The sequence below is a fragment of the Pangasianodon hypophthalmus genome, chromosome 29 (genome assembly GCF_027358585.1).
Source record: "Pangasianodon hypophthalmus isolate fPanHyp1 chromosome 29, fPanHyp1.pri, whole genome shotgun sequence".
In the NCBI taxonomy this organism is placed as follows: domain Eukaryota; kingdom Metazoa; phylum Chordata; class Actinopteri; order Siluriformes; family Pangasiidae; genus Pangasianodon; species Pangasianodon hypophthalmus.
This window is the reverse complement of record NC_069738.1, coordinates 1,668,275-1,688,833: the sequence shown is the minus strand read 5'-3', so window position 1 is coordinate 1,688,833 and position 20,559 is coordinate 1,668,275. Positions and strand designations below refer to the sequence as shown.

The following is a 20,559-nucleotide window of genomic DNA, read 5'->3' as shown; positions in this document are numbered from 1 at the left end:
AAAGAGATGTAAGGAGGAGAAAAATAAAAAGCTAGGTTCCACCGAGATTTGAACTCGGATCGCTGGATTCAGAGTCCAGAGTGCTAACCATTACACCATGGAACCGGATGGAAAAATGATTGTAAACATCACTATTCAAAGTATTCAAATCATTACAAACATCTATAATTTGCATTTCTAGGGGGCTCTTGGCTTCTGGGGGCCCAAGGAGGTTGCCTATCTCTGCCTAGTGCTAAGTCTGCCCCTGCATCTACATTAATAACTATCCCAGAAAATGTACACATACTTCATACCTTGGGTCTGTGAACCCACTGGAATTACTGTGATTTCTGTGCTAAACATGTTCTGTCTAAAGTAATAGCACAATGCCAATTGTATTTTTAAAATATCTTTATTAAAACATACTGATAAACCACTCAGAGTCCAGGCCACTCTTTCCTCTTGTCGACCAGTTACTGGAGTTTTCCCACCACACAGGCCTCTGCTGCTTAAACTCTACGAGTTGAGCTAGTTATTGTACAGTAATTGTGTGAATGGAGTGGTGTTTGTGTCTGGAGGTGTTTCAGCATGCTTTGGTTTGGGCATATGAGGTGATAATGTGGGATTAGTAGATCTGTTCACCAGCATGGACTTTATTCATTGCTCTCTATAGCTGTTCCCACGCTGACCTCTGTCCTAATTGGCACATAACCAGCTGGAATGTAATGTAGTGAAATGTTTTTCCTTAATGCCTCCTCCCACAATGCAACAATGATACATAATAAAAACAGCATATAATAAAATCTAGTAGACTATATGATAAGTTTAGCAGCCTTTAGAGGAATGAAATGTAGAATATGAATATGCATAAATAGAATATGTTTAAAAAAAACAAAAAAAAACAAAAACATATACAGAGCTGTAGTGTGCAAAAAATTGTTTTCTCATTGTGCAACTGTTTGTGTATAGAAGTATACAGAGCTGTACAGTGTAAGCTTCCATGCTATTCACGTTGCTAGGGTTACAATCTCAAATTTACTGGTGACAATGAATAGAATAAAAATAACCTCTGAAACGAAGAAATGAAAATTAATTAATTAATTAACTACTCAGATTGTGAAACAAGAAAAATTATCGAACTGTACGGTAACTATTTGCATATTTTAGTATGCAGGCAAAACAATGCCATAACCAATAAGAAAAAGAAAAATAAGACCTAATAAGAAAATAAGAAAAAAACAAGATGTCTGGCAGATGATCAAGCGGCGGTCAATGGAGCAGAGGGTGGATTAGGAAGTGAGACAGTTGACGAAGTGAAGGAAAAATGGAAACAGCGCTCCGTTTCTATCCGTTACATGGTGCAAAATTTTCATTTTGGAAACTAGTCGAGACTTTTCACTTTACCTTTGACTAGGCGTAAGATTTAGTCTAAGACATAGCACTACGCCTAGATGGTGCAACAGGTATTAGCTCTATGTAGGAGGCAAGGCATATTTTACGTCCAGCTGGTGCATCCGACCCCTGTTGTGTGACAGGTTTTCCATTCGGTAATTAGGCTTAGCCAGGCTAAATAAATCAAATTATTACTGAAAATGTTATTTATATTCATTTGTATTACAGAGGTATTCTTCATCTTCAGGTTCTTCCTTTTTTAGAAGATTTTTCTGGAATCCTTCATTGTGCTGTTCCACAGGAGTGACGTGAACCACAGAGATGGTTGTCCCTCCACCTGGAGTTCAATAATTTAAATTTAAGTACAAACAATTAATGGATGAAGTCCAAATCCACAATCCAAAAATACTGGAATGTGGTAATTAGGCTTATTAGATTAAATAAATCATTAAATCGTGTTAATTATACCCATACTTGTATTACAGAGGTATTCTTCATCTTCAGGTTCTTCTTTTTATAGGATCGTTTATGTAGCTTCCATTCATTTGGTCCACAGAGATGATTTGATTTACAGATACGTTTGCGCTTGAAGTTGTAGGCACATTCTCACCAAGCTATCAAAGAACAACAATACACATTTAGCCAAGATATAATTTGTTTATAGTATTTTTTTTTAAAAATTGCTTGTCACGCCACTCCTACCTAACCATACTGACAACCGCAGCTCTGACCAAGACCTCTTGATCTTTGAGATATGTATTAACTGCCTACCTTAGCTCTACATATTTTCCCACTAGCCCTAAGTCACACTGTGTCACAATTTTGGAATTACGTTCTATAGTTATTGTAGTCAAGATCGAAACCATTAGAGACCACTGGACACTGTTACAAGCTCTCCCTAAGACAGCGCATCCTAAACTAGGGCCCACTTGATTTAGAAATGGGGTCGTGAGAGAAACTCACAACCTCCTCTTTTTGTTTTATTCATTTATTTTACAAATCATTCCCAAAGTTACTGGGAGTCGCATTTATTCAAGCCACACTGAATTTTAAAAACCTCTCTTGTAACATGCTGAACTGTTTCTGCTGATCCACATTTACTGCAGTTTCCAGATTCATATTTCTCAATTTTATACAGAGAATAGTTTAAAGCAGAACGCCCAAGCCGAAGTCTAGCTATAATCTGTATCTTCTCATCTGTTACCAAAATTTCTTCTTTCACTACCAACCTGTTTTTTGCATAAGATACAAATATCTTCCCCTTTCTTCCTCTTCCCAAACTTTCTTTTTATAGCCAGCCATTCTGATTAAAGCCTCAACTTCTGTTTTACTTAATGGGATACTTCTCTCTATATTAGAACAGATGGTCTTCCTCCTCATCTCCATCCACCCCAACATGTAATCTACCACTTCATGCAAGAGTAAATCTAGAAAGAAAAGAAAGAGCCAGTGTTTATGTCAACAAAATACAGTTTCAACTACTACTAGGTAAACCATATGTTTACTGATCTATTAAGGACATGGATTTTTGTAAAGTAAAACTATTTCTTTGCTTGGTTTATCTCATTTTGGTTTTAGAAACTAAAGGGGGAAAATGTATCTTGGAATAAACAACAGCAATCACTGCATCAGTTCAGGTATCCAAGGCTAAATGGCATGCTGGCTAAGATATAAACTACTTTATATTTATTTAGATACAGAAGGCAGAAGATAACGTTAAGCTAAAACTAATTAAAAGACACCATATGCACAAAACCCAAGTTATATTACGCATTAATTCACCTCCAGGGCTGGATGAGACTGAACAAACCCTCTCTCTGAGGTAAACTTCAGTTTGTTGTGCCTGTTAGTGCAGTAGTGCGCGTGCGCGTGATCCCGCGCGATAAACCGTTAAACCGCCATTTTTTAAATTAATTTGTTTATTTTTATTTATTTATTTATTTTTGTGGTAGGTGATTGTTATTAGTTTTCGAGTCCCTGGCTCGGAACTGAAATAAAACACCAGTTCAAACTTAGTTCTTTTTCATGTTCCTGTGTTTTTTTTTTGTTTGGTTTTGTTGTTCTTGTTGTTTTTTTTTTTTAAAGTAAACTTTAGAATGAGTTTCAAAGCTAATCAGGCTAACGCCGTCGGCTACTAAACTGTTTTTCGCTGTTTTTTTCCTTTTCGTCAGCGAATCACAATCAAGGCAGAAAACCCCGGATGTACACAGATGAGAGCTGTGTTACCATAGGGATACTCGTGATTGCTTGCTTGCTTGGCCTGAGATGTGAAATGAGTTTATTCATGTTCTAAATTAAAATCGTCTTGTTGTAATTGAATTGAAATATTTGGGGGAATATTTAGTGATGGGCTGAATGAAGCTTTTGAGATAGTAACACTTGACCCCTGGCTCTATACTGACATTTGCTGGACAATAAAAATACTTACAGCGCTCAAGTGTCATATGGACCTGGTCTGATGTAAACCCAGTCTGGCCAGGTGATCTGAACCATCCATCCATCCATCCATCTTCTGTACCGTTTATCCTACACAGGGTCACGGGGAGCCTGGAGCCTATCCCAGGGGACTTGGGGCACAAGGCAGGGGACACCCAGGACGGGGTCCCAACCCATCACAGGGCACAATCACACACACACTACAGACAATTTGGAAATGCCAATCAGCACATGTCTTTGGACTAGGGGAGGAAACCGGAGTACCCAGAGGAAACCCCCAAGCCAAACGTGCTAACCATTAAGCCACTGTGGCCAACCTGTGATCTGACCCTTGAGGGACATTTATCAGTAAGATGTTTCTCCACCTCATTTGCATTTTCTGACTTGTCAAACCCAAGAAGATTAAACCCTGGGTCCAGTGCGGCTAGTGCCAGCACACAAACACAATCCACACTTTTACACCATGTTCCAAGTTGTTTCTCAAATGTTCTGGCCAGGGTTGTCATTTGGGCGGCCTTCTCCACCACCCTGTGCTGTTCACAGTGCTGGTCACCCTTCAGATGTCACCAGAAGTGCCATCTGACCAAACCCAACAGCCTCTCCTCTCTTGAGTAGATACCTGTTGCAGTAGCTTGCAGTCTTTCTGAAGGACTAGCTCTTCTGTGGTTAATAATAACTTGTTGTATTGATAAGTGATATTGAACAGGTAGCGGAAGGAAGCAGGTCATTTATTTTGATTACTCCTTTTCTCCTGTGGATAGGGGGATGGTGTAAATTTTTGTGTTTTCTCTTTCTTTTAAGTTACTCAGCAAAAACCATATTTTGTAATTTTAAAAAAAAAATTATCCAAAAAATTTATTTTGGTGTATGCTCATCCCTGAAGTACCTCCCATCCCACAGTTTCAAAGACCTTTGTCAATAAAATCTCACTTATAATTGATATCGAGTGTTCAGTGTTTTGGTCTGGTGAGAAGGGGATCCAGTCTCTCATTCATGTTGCAGTCCAGCCTAGACTAGTAGCCTAGTTGCAGTCCAGCCTAGCTGTAACATCCTATAAACAAACACAATCACATAGCCTCTGGGTTTGAGAAGAAGTCATTCTTCTTTCGGCTGCTCCCGGTAGGGGTCACCACAGCGGATCATTGGTCCATATACAGCCCCTGGCAAAAATTATGGAATCACCAGTCTTGGAGGATGTTCATTCAGTTGTTTAATTTTGTAGAAAAAAGGCAGGTCACAGACATGACACAAAACTAAAGTCAAAACAAATGTGGTAGTCAGTAACAGTTACTTCTTTTAGACCAAGCACTACATTTGTTTTCTTGATTTCTTTTAGTGTTTCTTAAAGCCAGAAAGTTGACATTTGAAATGACTTTAGTTTTAATTTTTGCCAGGGGCTGTATTTGATTGGCACAGTTTTTATGCTAGCTGCCCTTCCTGACACAACCCTCCAATTTTATCTGGGCTTGAGACTGGCACTAAGAGTACACTGTTGCACTGGCTGGGAACTAAACCCAGGTCACAGTGGTGAGGGCACTGTGGCCTAACCACTAGTCCTCCAGGGACCCTGGGTTTGAGAGGAAGTAACATGAAATAATTATAAATCTATCCGAATTATTTAGACAGAATGAAAAGTATATTTAAGATGAAATAAAAGAATCAAAAACTATGAATATGCCAGGTTACAGGAGTACATTTTTAATCTGGATTTAAAAACATCTAGCATTCCTACTGCTACCATTTCTACTGTTCTCTCAAACACTATTTAAGGGATGACAAGAAAGACTTCTTCTTCCACTGAATAACCACATTCTGCATGCCTTGCTGGAGGTATGTAAAATAAGTTAAAATGGTAAACTTTGTTATTCCACAATGGTCAATAGGGCCAGTATTTTTTTTTTTTTTAATTATATATTCTACATTTGAGTACAATCATTTGTAAACATGGTCTTAACTTCCACTGCTATGCTGATGATACACAGCTGTATGTTTAAATCAAAACACATATCAGACCCCAGGTTAATTAGGTTGAGGAATGTACAAAGGACTAGCTAACAATTAATACCATGTTGTCTATAAAAAAAAAAAACCTCTCTTGTGTTTGCCCAGCCACATTCTGAGCAGTGATACAGCGTCTTCTCCTGTTTGACTGTGCTGGTGTTGTTGAAGAGCATGTGTCGTTAAAGCTCTTCCCATGCTGTATCCTGATATAGTTTCTTCTTACTGTGAATGCGCTGGTGTTGGTGTAGAGTACTCTGCTGACTAAAAGTCCTCCCACACTGTGAGCAGCCATAGGGCTTCTCTCCAGTGTGAATGCGCAGGTGCTGTTTGAGAGTACCATTCTGACTAAAACTCTTCCCGCATTGCGAGCACTGATATGGCTTCTCTCCCGTGTGAATGCGCTGGTGTATTTGGAGAGAACTCTGTCGGTTAAATGTTTTACCACACTGTGAACAGTGATGGAGCTTTTCTCCAGTGTGAATGCGTGTATGTGACTGTAGAGTACCGTGCTGAGTAAAACTTTTCCCACAGTGTGAGCAGTGATACGGCTTCTCTCCTGTGTGAATGCGCTGGTGTCGTTTTAGAGTACTATGATGACTGAAACTCTGCCCACACTGCGAGCAGTGATACGGCTTCTCTCCAGTGTGAATGCGCATATGCGATTGGAGATTTCTCTGCCTGTTAAACCTCTTCCGACATTGTGAGCACTGATATGGTTTCTCTTCTGTGTGAGTGTGCTGGTGCTGTTGGAGAGTACCATGTTGACTAAAACTTTTCCCACACCTTGAGCAGTAATATGGCTTCTCTCCTGTGTGAACACGCTGGTGCTGCTGGAGAGAACTTTGTCGAGTAAAAATCTTTCCGCACTCTGTGCAGCGATACGGTTTCTCTCCTGTGTGGATGTACTGGTGTGATCGGAAAGTCCCTCTGTCGCTAAACCTCTTCCCACACTGTGAGCACTGATATGGCTTTTCTCCTGTGTGAATGTGCAGGTGTTTCTTGAGAGTATCTTTATGACCAAAACTCTTCCCACAGTGCGAGCACTGATACGGCTTTTCTCCTGTGTGAATGCGCTTATGTGATCTCAGACTACTTTGGTGGACAAAACTCTTCCCACATTGTGAGCAGTGATACAGCTTCTCTCCTTTGTGAATGCGCTCATGGACCTTCACATCACTCTGTGTAGAAAAACTCTTCCCACAGTGGGAGCAGTTATACGGCTTCTCTCCTGTATGGTGTGATTTGAGCTGAGGACCATGAACTTCACACTTGTTAATACTGAAGGATTTGCAGACCTCACAGTCTAGAAAGAGAGGACACAGGCAATTTGATTAACCGTTGTTACCTAGAATAATTTTATTTCTTCTTTTCTAATTCTAGGCATCTCATTCGAGACGTTCTATACAATTGTGTGCTTCCAACTTTGTCTTTGTGGCAACACTTTGGGGAAGAAACACATGCGTGTGTGATGGTCAGTAGTGCACAAAATTTTGGCCATATAGTGTATGTGACTGTGTAGGTGTGGTATTTGATAACTATGCACACAACCGGAAGGAAAACCAGTATGAAGACATGAATTCACATTGTGATGACTTCTGACCATTTAAATACAGCACATTCCAACCAAAGGGAGTTCCATACAAATTAACACCAAGTTAGATCAAATCTACAATAAACTGGACACTAGTGTGCCCTGTAGTCTTACACAGATAATCCTCATCAGGTTCTTCCTCTTTTATAAGGTTCTTCTGGAATCCTCCATTCTGCTGTTCCACAGGAGTGACGTGAACCACAGAGATGGATGTTCCACCACCTGAAGTTCCATAATGTAAATTTGAGTACAGAAAAGTAAGTCTCAAGTAAGTACAAAGTACACAATACAAAAATAACTGACTGCTTCGTGACTGAAATGGCTAGTCAGACTCAATATGTCAAATTATTATTGAAAGTGATATTTAGACCCATACTTTTATTACAGATGTATTCTTCATCTTCAGGTTCTTCCTCTTTTAGAGGCTTCTTCTGGAATCCTCCATTCATTTGGTCCAGAGGGTTGATTTGGTTTGCAAAGCTTGGTATGCGATCACTTGTAGTTATAGAAGCCTTTGTTTACACACACTTGCAAAGCTATAAAACAAAGAACACATATTCAGCATAAGGGATATAGATGTTGCAGACATAGTAATTTTCTTCAGAAATTGCTCATGATTTCAGCCTCACCTCTAACACAACCTTACAAAGACAGACTTCTTTTTTTGTCAAATTTCCTACTATAACCAAGATGTTGGGATTCGACTACCGATCGGAAGGTCGTGAGTTCAAAAATCCCAACAACGCCAAGCTGCTGCCACTTCTGGGCCCTTCAGCACGGCTCTTATCCCTCAACTGCTCAGTTGTATTAAAAAAAAAAAAAAAAAAAAAAAAAAAAAAAGTGATGAATGTACGTTGCTCTGGATAATGACGTCTGCCAAATGCCATAAACGTAAATATAAAAACGTGTCAGGAACCTTTACAACATCTGACAACCTGTGTTCAGGTCTTCACAAAGCAAATCACAACAACGTCTTTATCTCTGAGATTTGTACGCTGGTATTAACTGCCCAACTGCTCTACAGATCCCTCACAACCTTCAAGAATCAGCTGAAGACCCAACCATTTTATTACTATCAGTTTAAATGAGCTATATTACTGTTTCTACAGCGAGTCTGACTAGCAGTCTGTCGTCGTCCACATTAACCAGCCGAGCCGAGACTGCTGCAAGTCAGCGTAAATGCTTCATGGTATTTTTTGGACTTCGAGTCCAAACATCTCCATTACTTCTGGGATTCCCACCTGGGATTAAGGACGTGTTATCTTATCTTATCTTAATTCTACATTGGATTTTTTTTTATTTAACTGAAATGACACTGAACACTGATGAAAAATAGTGAGTAAGAAAAGAAGCTCTTGCTCCTTTATTGAACAGTGAAAGCTCACTGTTATGCTTTTTATATTTATATTTAACACAGTTTAATTTTTTCCATCTATTACACTTAATTGTAACTAGTACTAGGAATAACGCTGTCCCTCCTGTGACGTCAGTGCGGGACACATCCGTTATCTCACGGAAATAAACAACTGTCAAATTAGCATGTTATAAACATTTTAAAAACATTTAATGTGCTTTAATATGGTGGAGTTTTCCTTTAAAGGGTAATAAAAAGGTTTACGGTTCCTGTAGACTATTCAGCACACTGATAACTGCAAAATAGACCAAAGAAATGATTTTAAAAAATAAAATGTGTCTTAAGCTGAGGTAAAATGAATTATTTTAATTTAGCTTATTTTAGATGCTGTCCTGTTAGCCGAGTAGCTCAGCTAGCAAGCTTCACTTTACTCACCTTGGTCTTAAAAGCAGAAGAGTTTAAACACCTTAAATGAAGACTTACATCTTTTTTTTTTTTTTTTTTTTTACATGTAAATTCCTTCCATATTATGCTCCTGTAGAGGTGATTAGCATGAGAAGCTAGCTTTCTAACCAGGGAAACAGCAGCTCTTCTTCTTCTATGGATTATACAGAGGACCTGCACAGCGCCCCCTGCTGCAGGAGTCTGTAACCATCACTCAGATAATGAGGAGAAACTGAAACTAAACTTTAGAGACAATATATACGATCAACCATAACATTAAAACCACCTGCATAATATTGTGTAGGCAGATTCTTCCATTTCTGATGCTCAGGTGTCCATTGTAGGAGCTTGCGGTGGTGGACAGGGTCAGCATGGCCACTCTGACCGGTCTGAAGCTACGCAGCTCCATATGCAGCAAGCTGCACTGTGTGTTCTGACACCGTTCTATCAGAGCCAGCATTAACTTTTTCAGTAATTTGTGCTACAGTAGCTCTTCTGTGGGATCGGACCAGACGGGCTTTCGCTTCCCACGCGCATCAGTGAGTCTTGGGAGCCCATGACTCTGTCACTAGTTCACCGGTTGTCCTTCCTTGGACCACTTTCGGTAGGTACTAACCACTGCATACCGGGAACACCCCACAAGGCCTGCTGCTTTGGAGATGCTCTGACCCAGTCATCTAGCCATCACAATTTGGCCATTGTCAAAGTTGCTCAGATTCTTATGCTTGCCCATTTTTCCTGCGTCCAACACATCAACTTCGAGAACTGACTGTTCACGCTGCCTAATATATTCCACCTGTTGACAGGAGCCATTGTAATGAGATAATCAATATTATTCACTTCACCTGTCAGTGGTTTTAATGTTATGGCTGATTGGTGTATGTTATATCCACCTTTTCCGTTATCTAGAGTTCCCTCAGTGATGGTGTTTATATAGTTTATATAAAATAATCAGCACACCTATTTCTTACATGTTCTATAGACTTACAGTGTTAAGTGACCAAAGATGAAATGCCGATAATATATTAGCACAGATACTACAGATGACACAACTATTTCTTTTTCTTATTTAGCTGCTATTTTGCTGTACCATCTACAGTTCCCGCCACAATGTCTGGCACAAAGGCGTATTTTTTATTTGCCACAGTGTTAAATGTGTACTCAAACAATTCACATGTGTTTAAAGTAAATAAGCCCATCCTTAGATTTTAATAAAGGGTATTTCTTTTATACATTTTATTTTTACCATGTAGAAATTATAGCACTTATTATACATACATCCCTCATTCAACCTTACAAGTTTCACACTGCTCTTAGCCCAAAGATGTGCTTTTGGTTGTTGTACAAACTTGTGGTAGAAGGAAAAGGTCTGTTGCAGGGAAGTCCTCCTGGTTAGCCAAGGCATTCCAATAGACCAACATGCATATGTATGGCATATTTATTGTAATAAAGCATTCAGCATCCAAAAAATATCTGCTGAACTCCTCACCTGCTCAACACTCTAATCATTTTATAGGCTCCATCCACATTAAAGCATTTTAAAGCGCTCTCCATGTACACTGGCATTTTCAAACATTTTGCAAAAATTGCTGGTCCTCCCCGAAACATCTGAAAACACTTACATGCATGTGCATAAAACATAAGAAGCTTTGGCCTGTGTCATTTCCATCAGGCATTTATTTACTTTCTATCTCATTGAATTGATGTGGCGGTTGCACAAACTGACACTAGTCTTTAACAACGATATCAAACTGGATAGCAGGAACAATAACTTCAGTACACCAAAGTCCACCATCTTGTTTGTTTTGAGTTGAATGGGTCAGTGATTAAAAATACATCAGTTTTTGAATCCATTTTCTCAGTACACACTGCAGCATGAAAACGGCGCTTTCAAATTTATCTACTTGGGAGAGCGTCTTCGAAAAGGTCCATTTTCTCTGGACAACAACGCCAGCTCAGTGTGGACGGAAGGCCACAATGTAAAGAAAATGATGCGTTTTCAAATTTATCCAGATTAATGTGGATGTAGCCATGGTGTGGCATGAGGAGGGGTGAAATGTGTCAATACCAGAGGAATCATCAAGAAGAAACATGGTGGGCTACAGGGCTCTGCTCACACTGTGGATATCAGGAGACAGTAGGACATGTTCTACTACACTGTGAAGCATATAGCACACACTGGGAGGATTTAATAAACACACTGAAATCAAATGGATGAAGGGCTTTACTTGCATACAGTTCTGGGATCAGCACACATTGACATTATTTAAAACATTGTATTATTTATAAGAAATTCAGTATAAGGAACAGTTCACTGATACTAGTCTCCACTCCAATCCACTAGGTGGCTCTATTGCACCTTAAGTTGGTCTGTCAAAAACCAGTGGGAAAAACCAGAGTTGTAACTCCATCTCTCTCCTAAATAACATTTTTCATATCTCTCCCTTTCATTCCCTAGTCTGAAATACATGTCTTAAAGGTCTTGCCTTCTTGGGGTCACATGTAAGGCTCTGGTCTAGCTGCTGAAATCTTGCACAGAGTGGAAAGTATCAGATTTTCTGGAGGAAATGCATATAAAAATTGGGTGAAGCCATTTCTGGGCCAAAACATCCTGACTGTCTTGCTAACCAGCAATGTGATGACTCTGCACCTGTAAGGGAGGCATTCAGGGTGGCATTTGTGGTCCAGATGCAGAAGAACAAGTCTTTTTTTGTACATCCTCAACAGACACAGACACCACACATAGCTGGAGTGAGTGGTTGGCTTGCATTCTTCATGAATCTAGCCTCATAGTGATGGACAGAGGGACTCCTCCAGGAGAATAACCGACCAGGAGAACTGCCAGTATGTGGTGTGTTACAGCACCTGTTTGACATGAGCCTGCATCAGGAAAATGTCTTTGGAGCAATTCCTTAGCTCAATTATATTAAAAAAAAGGTCCTGGAGATTGCATGTCAGCCGTATGTTGGTGTGGGTCTCTTATGAACCCCTAGGGAAAAAAATGATAACACTCACATAATATTTTCTCATAGAAAACACTGCTAATTATACATAAGAAAAGAAATATATCCATTATGTGGCCGAACAGAGTAACCTGGTACCTCGCATAAGGTTAAAGAAAACGTTTCCAAATCCATAATCTGCATAATCAGCATTTTATTATTATAAGGCCACTCAAATTAATAGCACCAAATTTGCTAGAATTATTATTGCTTTGAGTTTAGTATTTTATTATAGACTTTACTCTCTGGCCATGTTCACACCACAGGCTCCAAGACTACACCAAAAGCTCAGCTTCCCCACAAATTTCATTAAAATGCAGCAATGAAATGTTTACCAAAGTGTCTATATTATATCACTTCTGGTAAAAGTCAGTATTTTAGGAAATTGAAATATGAAAAATCTCAGTGCAATTGCAATTGCACTGTTCATTCATTTAATGCATACTATTTTTTTTCCAGTGGAGCTTTCAGTGCAGCCTGCATGACATTCTCCACTGAAAGCCACAGATACACACAGTTTCAGTGGAAGCCTAATACTGATTTAAGTACACTGTTGTAATGGGAGCATGGTTGATACTTCTCAAAGGGGCTGAACCTCGTAACTAACTGCCAATAACTGGAAAATGGCTGAGAGAATTTCAAACATAAACGTAGTAGCTCCAGTCAGTGAACAGCACAGTTTCAGTGCTCAGAGTTGCAGTAGTGGTCCACCACTAAGAAAGCCATTTATTTTATCTTTGTAATTTGTAAAAATTTTACAAAATAATAATAATAATAATAATAATAATAATAAAATAAATAAAGGTAAATCTAATGTTTTTACAGAGCCTTGCACATGACATGTGGATAAAAAAAACAATATATTGTGGCCACGTTTTACTAATTTGTTTCCTCATTTTAAGAGAATGATGGATTTATGAAATTGCAGGCCCTGATTTACCTAAAATGAGGGAATGATTTAATAAAACGTGCTCACGTATTATTAAGTTGTGGGAATGAATTCTTAATTCGTGGACATGATATAATGTTTTTTCACCCACATGTGAATTACGTATTTCCGTATGTTTTGATTATTCATTCATTCATTCCAGAAATTTTTAGCTTATTTATAGGTCTAGCTAACTGTCTCTACCTTCTTTAGATTTTGCATGATTTGTCAGACACTACTAATGCAAATACTACTAAAAAAATCTTTGTGTTGTCTGTGTGCTTTTCTTACTTTGTTACCTGCCCAACAGAGTTTTTAGACCGAGAGTACTCTTAGTCCATGACCTAGTGAACCAGTATCTGGATGTATTTATTGACAGAAACTTGAAAGCACTTCTGTAAGTCTGTAAAATGTAAATGTAATGTTGTTAACCTGATTTTGGAAATGCTGATTTTCTTACTTATGAGAACTGAAAATTAAACAGGAGGCCAGACTAACAGATGAAACAGAAAAAACAGAACACACACAGATATACAGGATGACCCAAAAGTCTCCATACACAGGAAACTCTGTACACCAGCACCACGTCAGTCGTGTCTTCGTCAGTGGAAGTTCATGGACGTCACTTCTCAGTCGGTCCGCAACACTTCCAGTTTTTTTGAATTTGTTAATAAGTGTGGCGACAGTGTGGTGTGTGATGTGCTTTCCATGTTTGCTGTAAAAGTCCATCGTAACCTTGCGACAGCTTCCCGATCTAGCCACGAGAATGGTTTCAATACATTCTTCTTTTGTCAAAGGCATTCTTAAAGGCTATGTGAAAAAAAAAAAAATATATATAAACTAAAATCTTGGAAGACATTTTGTAAAAAGTGTTAATTTCTCCTATGTGTGGAGACTTTTGCGACACTCTGTAGTATACTTCAATAACAGACTCCTGTGCTTCCCCTGGTCCATTCATCAGTAACGCACTCACAAGTGGCCAGCATTGATGGATAAGTATTTTATATCTGGCGCTGCCATGTGTTTTCATATGGCTTCACTGGTGTGTTTGCAAAGCAAAACACTTCCATCCATCGTCTGTGTGAATGTACTGATGTGCCTTGAATTTAGCTCCGTCACTGAAACTCTTCCCACACTGAGAGCAGTGATAGGGCTTCTCTCTTGTGTGAATGCGGTGGTGTCGTTTATAAGCGCTGACTTGATTAAAACTCCTCCCACAGTCTGAGCAGTAATACGGTTTCTCTCCTGTGTGAATTCGCTGGTGTAGCTGCAGAGTATTGAGTAGACTAAAACTCTTCCCACACTCTGTGCAATGAAACGGCTTCTCTCCCGTATGAACGCGCTGGTGTGTTTGGAGATTACCCAGTTGGCTAAAATTCTTGCCACAGTGTGAGCACTGATAGGGCTTCTCTCCCGTGTGAGTGCGCTGGTGTCTTTTAAAAGCGCTCATTTGATTAAAACTCTTCCCGCACTGTGAGCACTGATACGGCTTCTCTCCTGTGTGAATGCGCTCATGTAGTTGAAGATGACTCTCTCGGATAAAGCTCTTTCCACACTGTGAGCAGTAGAACACCTCTCCCGTGTGAACGCGCATATGTGTTTGGAGATTATCCTTTCGAGTAAAATTTTTTCCACAATGCGAGCAGTAAAAAGGCTTCTCTCTCGTGTGAATGCGCCGGGGCAGTTCCAGGTGACTTTGCTGAGTGAAACTTTCCTCGAAGTTTTGAGCAGTTCCTTTCTGCATTTGCACAGGAGTGGTGTCAGTCTGAAGAGGCTCAGGGAACTTTTGCTGACTACAGGAGCTTCTCGTTGGCATCATGTTTTCACGGTTAACATTGGGTTTCAGCAGTCTCTCATATTCATCATAATGTGATCGTCTGATGTGTTTGTAAAGGTAAATTTGAGATGTATAGGACAGTGGACAGAAAGAGCACGAGATAGCTTCCATCACTGGGTCTTTCATTTCTGGAGCAGAAAAAAATTAGGAAAGTATAAAATCAGGGATAAAAATCAGGATAAAATCAGAAAGTATTGTTATGGACTTGCAAACGATTGACTGTCTGAAAATAAACAATTGTTAAGACAGAAACATAACATACTGAACACCTCACCATGCTGCTAATCCCCCATCCTCCAGATAGAAGAAATGAAAGAAGAATTCTAACTCAATAACTCTCAGTTCCTGTTTGGAAAAACCTTCAAATATACAGCTTTATGTTTCTGTTCTCATCTTACCAACTCTATCTGGTAATGATTAAGCTGACGAATCATGTGCATTAAAATAAGAAAACATCTAAAGTAAACAGAAGTAATAAAATATCAAAGTGTGGACGATACCATCAGTGGAGCACTTTTTGTTCCAGAGGTATTCAAAGGTGACGCTGAGATCTTTAGCGTACTTCTCTTCATACCACACCAAGAGCTCCTGTCCAGGTTTGATAGGTTGAGAGCAACGATAAAAAATCTCCCCTCGATACTGGAATCCCACAAGATTCTGCTCCTCATCGTTACGAGCACAATTCACATATCTATATTCAGGAGAGAAAGAAAGAGACGGGAAAAATATAAAAACAACTGAGAAATCCAGGGTGAGAGAAAAAAAAAATGGAAAATGATTTAATGGCAAAGTGAAAGCCAAAGTTTTTTAAGTGAAATATACCTCACCTCATCCAGTTTGCACATATCTCTCTCTTGGCATCGATGTATTCTTCACACTGCCCACGTCTGCAGATCTGCACAACAAATGATTCAATTATCCATTAATGCAACGGATACGGACCTAAAACAAAACAAGGTCTGTTTTTCATCTGTAATAAAAAAATCCTCACGTTGCCTCTATATTTGAAATAAGAATCAAAATCACTTCATATGTTAGAACATCTACAACATTTTGGCTTGGCAGAGGTGGCAACTGTAAAGGTTTATAGGTTTCTATTCTTATATTAGGTTAATATGATTAAACAATTAATATAAGTCCAATAAGACATTATTTCTGTACGATAACATATGAGGCGCAATAACAGTTTTATCATTTTCAGCTAGAATGGAATCATTTTAGAAAAGGAAGCTAGTTACTTAGTTAAAGAACTAAGCTAGCACCTTAGTTTTAGTTTTTAGGATAATTAAAAAAAAAAAAAAAAACATTCCTAATGATCTTTTTCAGAAACTAACTCACCACCCAAGAGTAACCACTGTTCATGGCTTCCTCTCTCTCTACCAAGTCTCCTTGATAGGGACCAAAGTGGGAACCTACTGGAACAATCTCTCCCTTATTAAACACTCCCAGGCCTGCACCGGGAATCTCAGACTTCCGCACTTCCAGACCAGGGGGAAGAGTTTGTCTGGCTCGGTCTGGAACCCCCATGGGAACAGGGGTATCAGAGATGAAGACAGCCAGGCCATGAATCTCACACTTGTTGATGAAGAATGAGCTGCAATCCTCACAGTCTGGAAGTAAAGACATAAAAGTTAAATAAATAAATAAATAAATAAATTTTAAAGTTACATAAATAGAATTTTCAGGTGCAGTAAAAGTTTAGTTAACTTCCGTGACATAAGCTTTTTAGAAAAATATTTGACACATCCCTTATTTCTAGAGTTTCTAGGAAAATTAATTGTGAATTCAGCCGAGTACAAGGGTTGATTGCCTCTACCAGGTGGTTAAACCTTGACCCTTACCAACACAGAAATGGTTGTGGGGCAACATTTTTAAATCTCAGTCTCAGGATCTGAATCCTATTAAAAAAAACAAACATGTGCTCTGAATTTCCAAGTGCATTACAAGTTTGATTAATTGCCACACTCCTAATTTCTAGGTTTCCTTTGTGGCTAATAATCCAGTCAGTTGTTAGCATCAGACATTCTACTAAGTACCAGGATATTTCATCCCAAGAACTGACTGCTTCTGCTTCAGCCATAGACGGATCATTGATAAATACATTGACATCAACGGAGAAATGGTTGTGGGACAAAATCAATGTTTTATACACTCTTGGCCAAGCAAATATGAAGCTTTTAATGGTCTTAAGAACAAATGATTGGTGAATAAATGAGCAGGAATGAAACAGATGCACTCCTGAGAGCTCCTGTGTCTCCAGTCACTGGTTTACTGTTTGGGGGAAAAGCTAGAAACAGGGAAATTCACTTCTATAGTCTTCTTGTGCACAAAATCACAATAATGATTAAAATGTTTGATGTGAGATTCAAACTAACACATGTCTGGGAGTACATGGGTGTAACTTTCCAAAAAATATCTTCTGGGATGTTTTTTTCTTAAAAGATTAGTGATTATTTGGTTATCTGCCGCAACTGATGCAGACCATCAAGAGCTACGAGGCTTAAACATTTAAAAAAATCAAAGGGAAAATGCTCTCTCATACAAATGTCCTTTATCTATTTGTTTCATTCTTGCTAATTTTCTGACCAATGATTTGTTGTTAAAACCATTAAAAGCTTCATATTTTGCATATTTGGCCCATTTTTTTTGCCCAGGAGTGTAAATCTCAGTCTCAGAATTTTAATCCTATTAGAAATATTGGACATGAACTTAACTGCACAGCCCTAAGGATATAAAAGCGCTTACGATGTTGTGTATGGTGGATGGCCTAATATTCTCTGGAAGGGTTGATGTTATGGGAAAAAAAAAGCACTCAGCCTTGTAGGATCCTCTCCATGTCGTACTGAACAATGTGACTTGCTTGTATGTTTGTGTATGTGACAATATTTGTATATATGAGCAGTGATGGTTAAAGCTCTTATCCACAGTAAAAGATATTGAGTTCCAATCTTGGTATCACCAACCTGAGCAATGCTCTTAACCTTAAAGTAAAATATTTAGGAAGCAAATTTCAGTGAAAATTCAGCACAGACTAACAAATAAGGTTTAATTATCAGTGATCGTGTTAATTAACTCCAAACCAGACTGTCTTCGGTAGCCTTACAGAGGTATTCATCATCTTCAGGTTCTTCCTCTTTTAGATGTTTCTCCTGAAAACCTTCATTCTGTCGGTCCACAGGGGTGAAGCGTCTCACGAAGCTTGATGTCTCTCCATCTAAAGTTCCAGCAATTAAACTGACTTGTAATATTTGTTATATTAAAAAAGATGTAAAGGACAAATCATAAAAGAATATATCTATAATGAGCCCTATCACAGATTAGACCTAATCAGAATAATAGTTTGATTGAATGATCAGTGAGAGTGTTATTTAACTCCAGACTGATCTCTGTTGTCTTACAGAAATATTCTTCATCTTCAGGTTCTTCCTCTTTAATAGGTTTCTTCTGGAATTCTCCATGGTGTTGGTCCTCAGGACTGATGTCTCCTAGAGACTCCCATGTTCCTCCACCTGAAGCGTCCGTCTGCATATCTTCACAAAGCTAGTGGTAAAAAAAAACATACTATATCAGTTTTCTTCTTCATTTTCTGTGAAAGTTGATTAGTCAGTCTTTTCTTTATCGATCTTTGTGAAATGACCTTTAAAGCTCATGAGCTGAACGTGACTGGAAGCCAGCAGGGAAGGAAGGGTTGAGGCATAAATGCATCCAGGTGAACAGAACCAGTTTAATTTGTATTCATTAAACCATCAGCATTCATAAGCTTCATGACAAAAAAAAGTCTGCTCTGGCTTTTTCTCAGCCGTTATTAAACATCTATTTATTCAAATATTAAGAAGAATATATTAAAAACAGACTCTTCTCATCCCTAACCTGTAAGCCTCTGGAGTTTTTCTCTGAGAGCACGGTCTGATCTCTTCTTATTTAAATCAGAAGAGGCTTAAATGGTTGTAAAACTGGAAAAGAGACTCAAATAACCAAAGTGTAAATGAAGAACCATCCATAACACTTTCACAAACGTAAATGAAGTTTCCACATGTGATTCATTTCCATAAGCTGATTCCCGGCGCTCAATCCAGCTGTGGGAGAAACTGGAGCTTTAGTGCTTTATGGAAACCACCAGGTGCTTGATGGGGGGAAAAAAGCAGACGCGTGTCTGTTTTTATTAAAATGCAGACGTTAATAAAGTTCAACTTCTCACTTTCTTATTAATTACTGCACATAACATCCTTTTCCTAAATAAAAGTTTTGCTATTTATACGTTTGCATAGTGAAAACATTCAAATCTAATATGCAAAACAATGAACATGTCAGTTCTATCAGTTACATTAACTAGATAAAATAAGTGCACTCTACTGTTCATTAACAACAACAACAAAAAAAAGGAAAAAATCTTCATTATTGAGGTTGATAAAGTTTCAGTTTCAACCAGTAGATAAAATACATGGCACACTCCTGCAAAGGACATTGCATACTACATGCTCATGTAAAATGAACTCAATTACTGTGACATTGTTAAGAAATATGAACGAAAACATTACAAAAAAGATACTGTATTATATATATACTGTATTTGGAGCATAAGTTCAGTAGCTTTGTACCTGCAAAGGATCTCCAGAAGTGTGTGCTGAATCTGAAGCCATGTCAGATGTTTGAAGGCACACTTCAGAGAGGAACATCACTATGATATGATGGAGCTTTTTATGTTTCTGATGATATTTTCAGGCGAAAACTGATGAAGATGACTATAAATCAACATCTCATGGGATAACTGAATCTCTCTAATGCTTATCAGATAAACAGCATTGCAACAGATGCAAACTTCACTTTAACTCACCTTTAAACACCTTGAATCCATACACTGTAACCAGTTGTTTTTAAAAAAAAACTTGATCACATGAAAGATCAGAAAGATGTTCCTGTAGAGGTGATTAGCATGATAAGCTAGCTTTCTAACCAGGGAAACAGCAGCTCTTCTTCTTCTTCTTCTTCTGCTTCTATGGATTATACAGAAGACCTACACAGCGCCCCTGCTGGAGGAGTCTGTAACCATCACTCAGAAACCAGTGACTGTGTACTGCTCTACACTGTCTACAAGGGGTTGTCTTCCTCAAGCTCGGGTCCTCTGGGAGTCACAGCCCCTAATGCTCCTGTTACCACTGGGACCACTTTGGACTTCGGCACCTTCTACATCTGTTCCAGTTGCTCCTTCAGCCTCTGGTACTTCTCGATCTTCTCATGCTCCTTCTTCCAGATGTTACTGTCACTGTTACTATATATACAGTTCTGTGTAAAAGTCTTAGACACGTGCAAAGAAATGCTGTAGAGTAAAGACGCCTTCAAAAATAATGAAATTAAATGTTTCTACATTTAAAAAAATCCCATAAAGAGCAGTAAACAGTAATAAATGAAACAAAGTCAATATTTGGTGTGACGATCCTTCACTTTAAAATAAATCAGTATCTGAGGTGCAGTGTGTGCAGTTTTATAAGGAAATGAGCTGGAAGTGTTACTGAGCATCTTGCAGAAGCAGCCACAGTTCTTCTGGAGACTCTGACTGTCGAATCGCTTCTTATTTCTGCAGCGAAACCCAGCAGC

General features: G+C 38.7%; 1 protein-coding gene, 1 long non-coding RNA gene and 1 other non-coding gene across 8 annotated transcripts; all 3 read right to left on the bottom strand.

Annotated features, from left to right (window-relative positions):
* Window positions 1-33: 33 nt before the first annotated feature.
* On the bottom strand, window positions 34-105 carry trnaq-cug (transfer RNA glutamine (anticodon CUG)). Its single transcript has one exon. It is a non-coding gene; the product is annotated as a tRNA-Gln (tRNA).
* Window positions 106-237: 132 nt separating this feature from the next.
* LOC113524075 (uncharacterized) lies at window positions 238-3,992 on the bottom strand. 3 transcript variants are annotated; one of them, XR_003402496.3, is made up of 4 exons: window positions 3,154-3,992; window positions 2,601-2,798; window positions 1,846-1,985; window positions 242-1,708 (listed from the first exon to the last, which is right to left on the bottom strand). It is a non-coding gene; the product is annotated as an uncharacterized LOC113524075 (long non-coding RNA). The 3 variants fall into 3 exon arrangements; XR_008301242.1 differs by having other exon boundaries at window positions 238-1,708; window positions 1,846-2,798; window positions 3,800-3,992; XR_008301241.1 differs by having other exon boundaries at window positions 239-1,708; window positions 1,846-2,798.
* Window positions 3,993-4,174: 182 nt separating this feature from the next.
* Window positions 4,175-19,959, bottom strand: LOC113524071 (zinc finger protein OZF). Of its 4 annotated transcripts, XM_053231262.1 has the most exons (9): window positions 19,799-19,959; window positions 19,563-19,693; window positions 18,363-18,504; window positions 18,068-18,178; window positions 16,303-16,574; window positions 15,792-15,859; window positions 15,465-15,655; window positions 14,213-15,092; window positions 4,175-7,044 (listed from the first exon to the last, which is right to left on the bottom strand). In XM_053231262.1, exons 2-9 carry the CDS (start codon window positions 19,638-19,640, stop codon window positions 5,988-5,990), a joined length of 2,799 nt encoding a protein of 932 aa, XP_053087237.1. In that variant the 5' UTR covers window positions 19,641-19,693; window positions 19,799-19,959; the 3' UTR covers window positions 4,175-5,987. The 4 variants fall into 4 exon arrangements, with proteins under 4 accessions (XP_053087237.1, XP_053087236.1, XP_026765992.3 ...); XM_053231261.1 differs by lacking the exons at window positions 14,213-15,092; window positions 15,465-15,655; window positions 15,792-15,859; ... (3 more) ...; window positions 19,563-19,693; window positions 19,799-19,959 and adding exons at window positions 7,514-7,621; window positions 7,776-7,935; window positions 9,237-9,354 and having other exon boundaries at window positions 4,175-7,111; XM_026910191.3 differs by lacking the exons at window positions 14,213-15,092; window positions 15,465-15,655; window positions 15,792-15,859; ... (3 more) ...; window positions 19,563-19,693; window positions 19,799-19,959 and adding exons at window positions 7,514-7,621; window positions 7,776-7,935; window positions 9,189-9,349 and having other exon boundaries at window positions 4,175-7,111.
* Between the last annotated feature and the right edge of the window lie 600 nt (window positions 19,960-20,559).

What these genes read in the sequence shown, in the direction of transcription:
- LOC113524071 (XM_053231262.1), bottom strand. Translation starts at nt 19,640, where the DNA reads ATGTTCCTCTCTGAAGTGTGCCTTCAAACATCTGACATGGCTTCAGAT. An exon ending in TGAAGATGATGAATACCTCT is followed by an intron (nt 16,575 to 18,067) that starts GTAAGGCTACCG and finishes CTTTACTTCCAG; the next exon opens with ACTGTGAGGATTGCAGCTCA. An exon ending in ATATGTGCAAACTGGATGAG is followed by an intron (nt 15,656 to 15,791) that starts GTGAGGTATATT and finishes TCCTGAATATAG; the next exon opens with ATATGTGAATTGTGCTCGTA.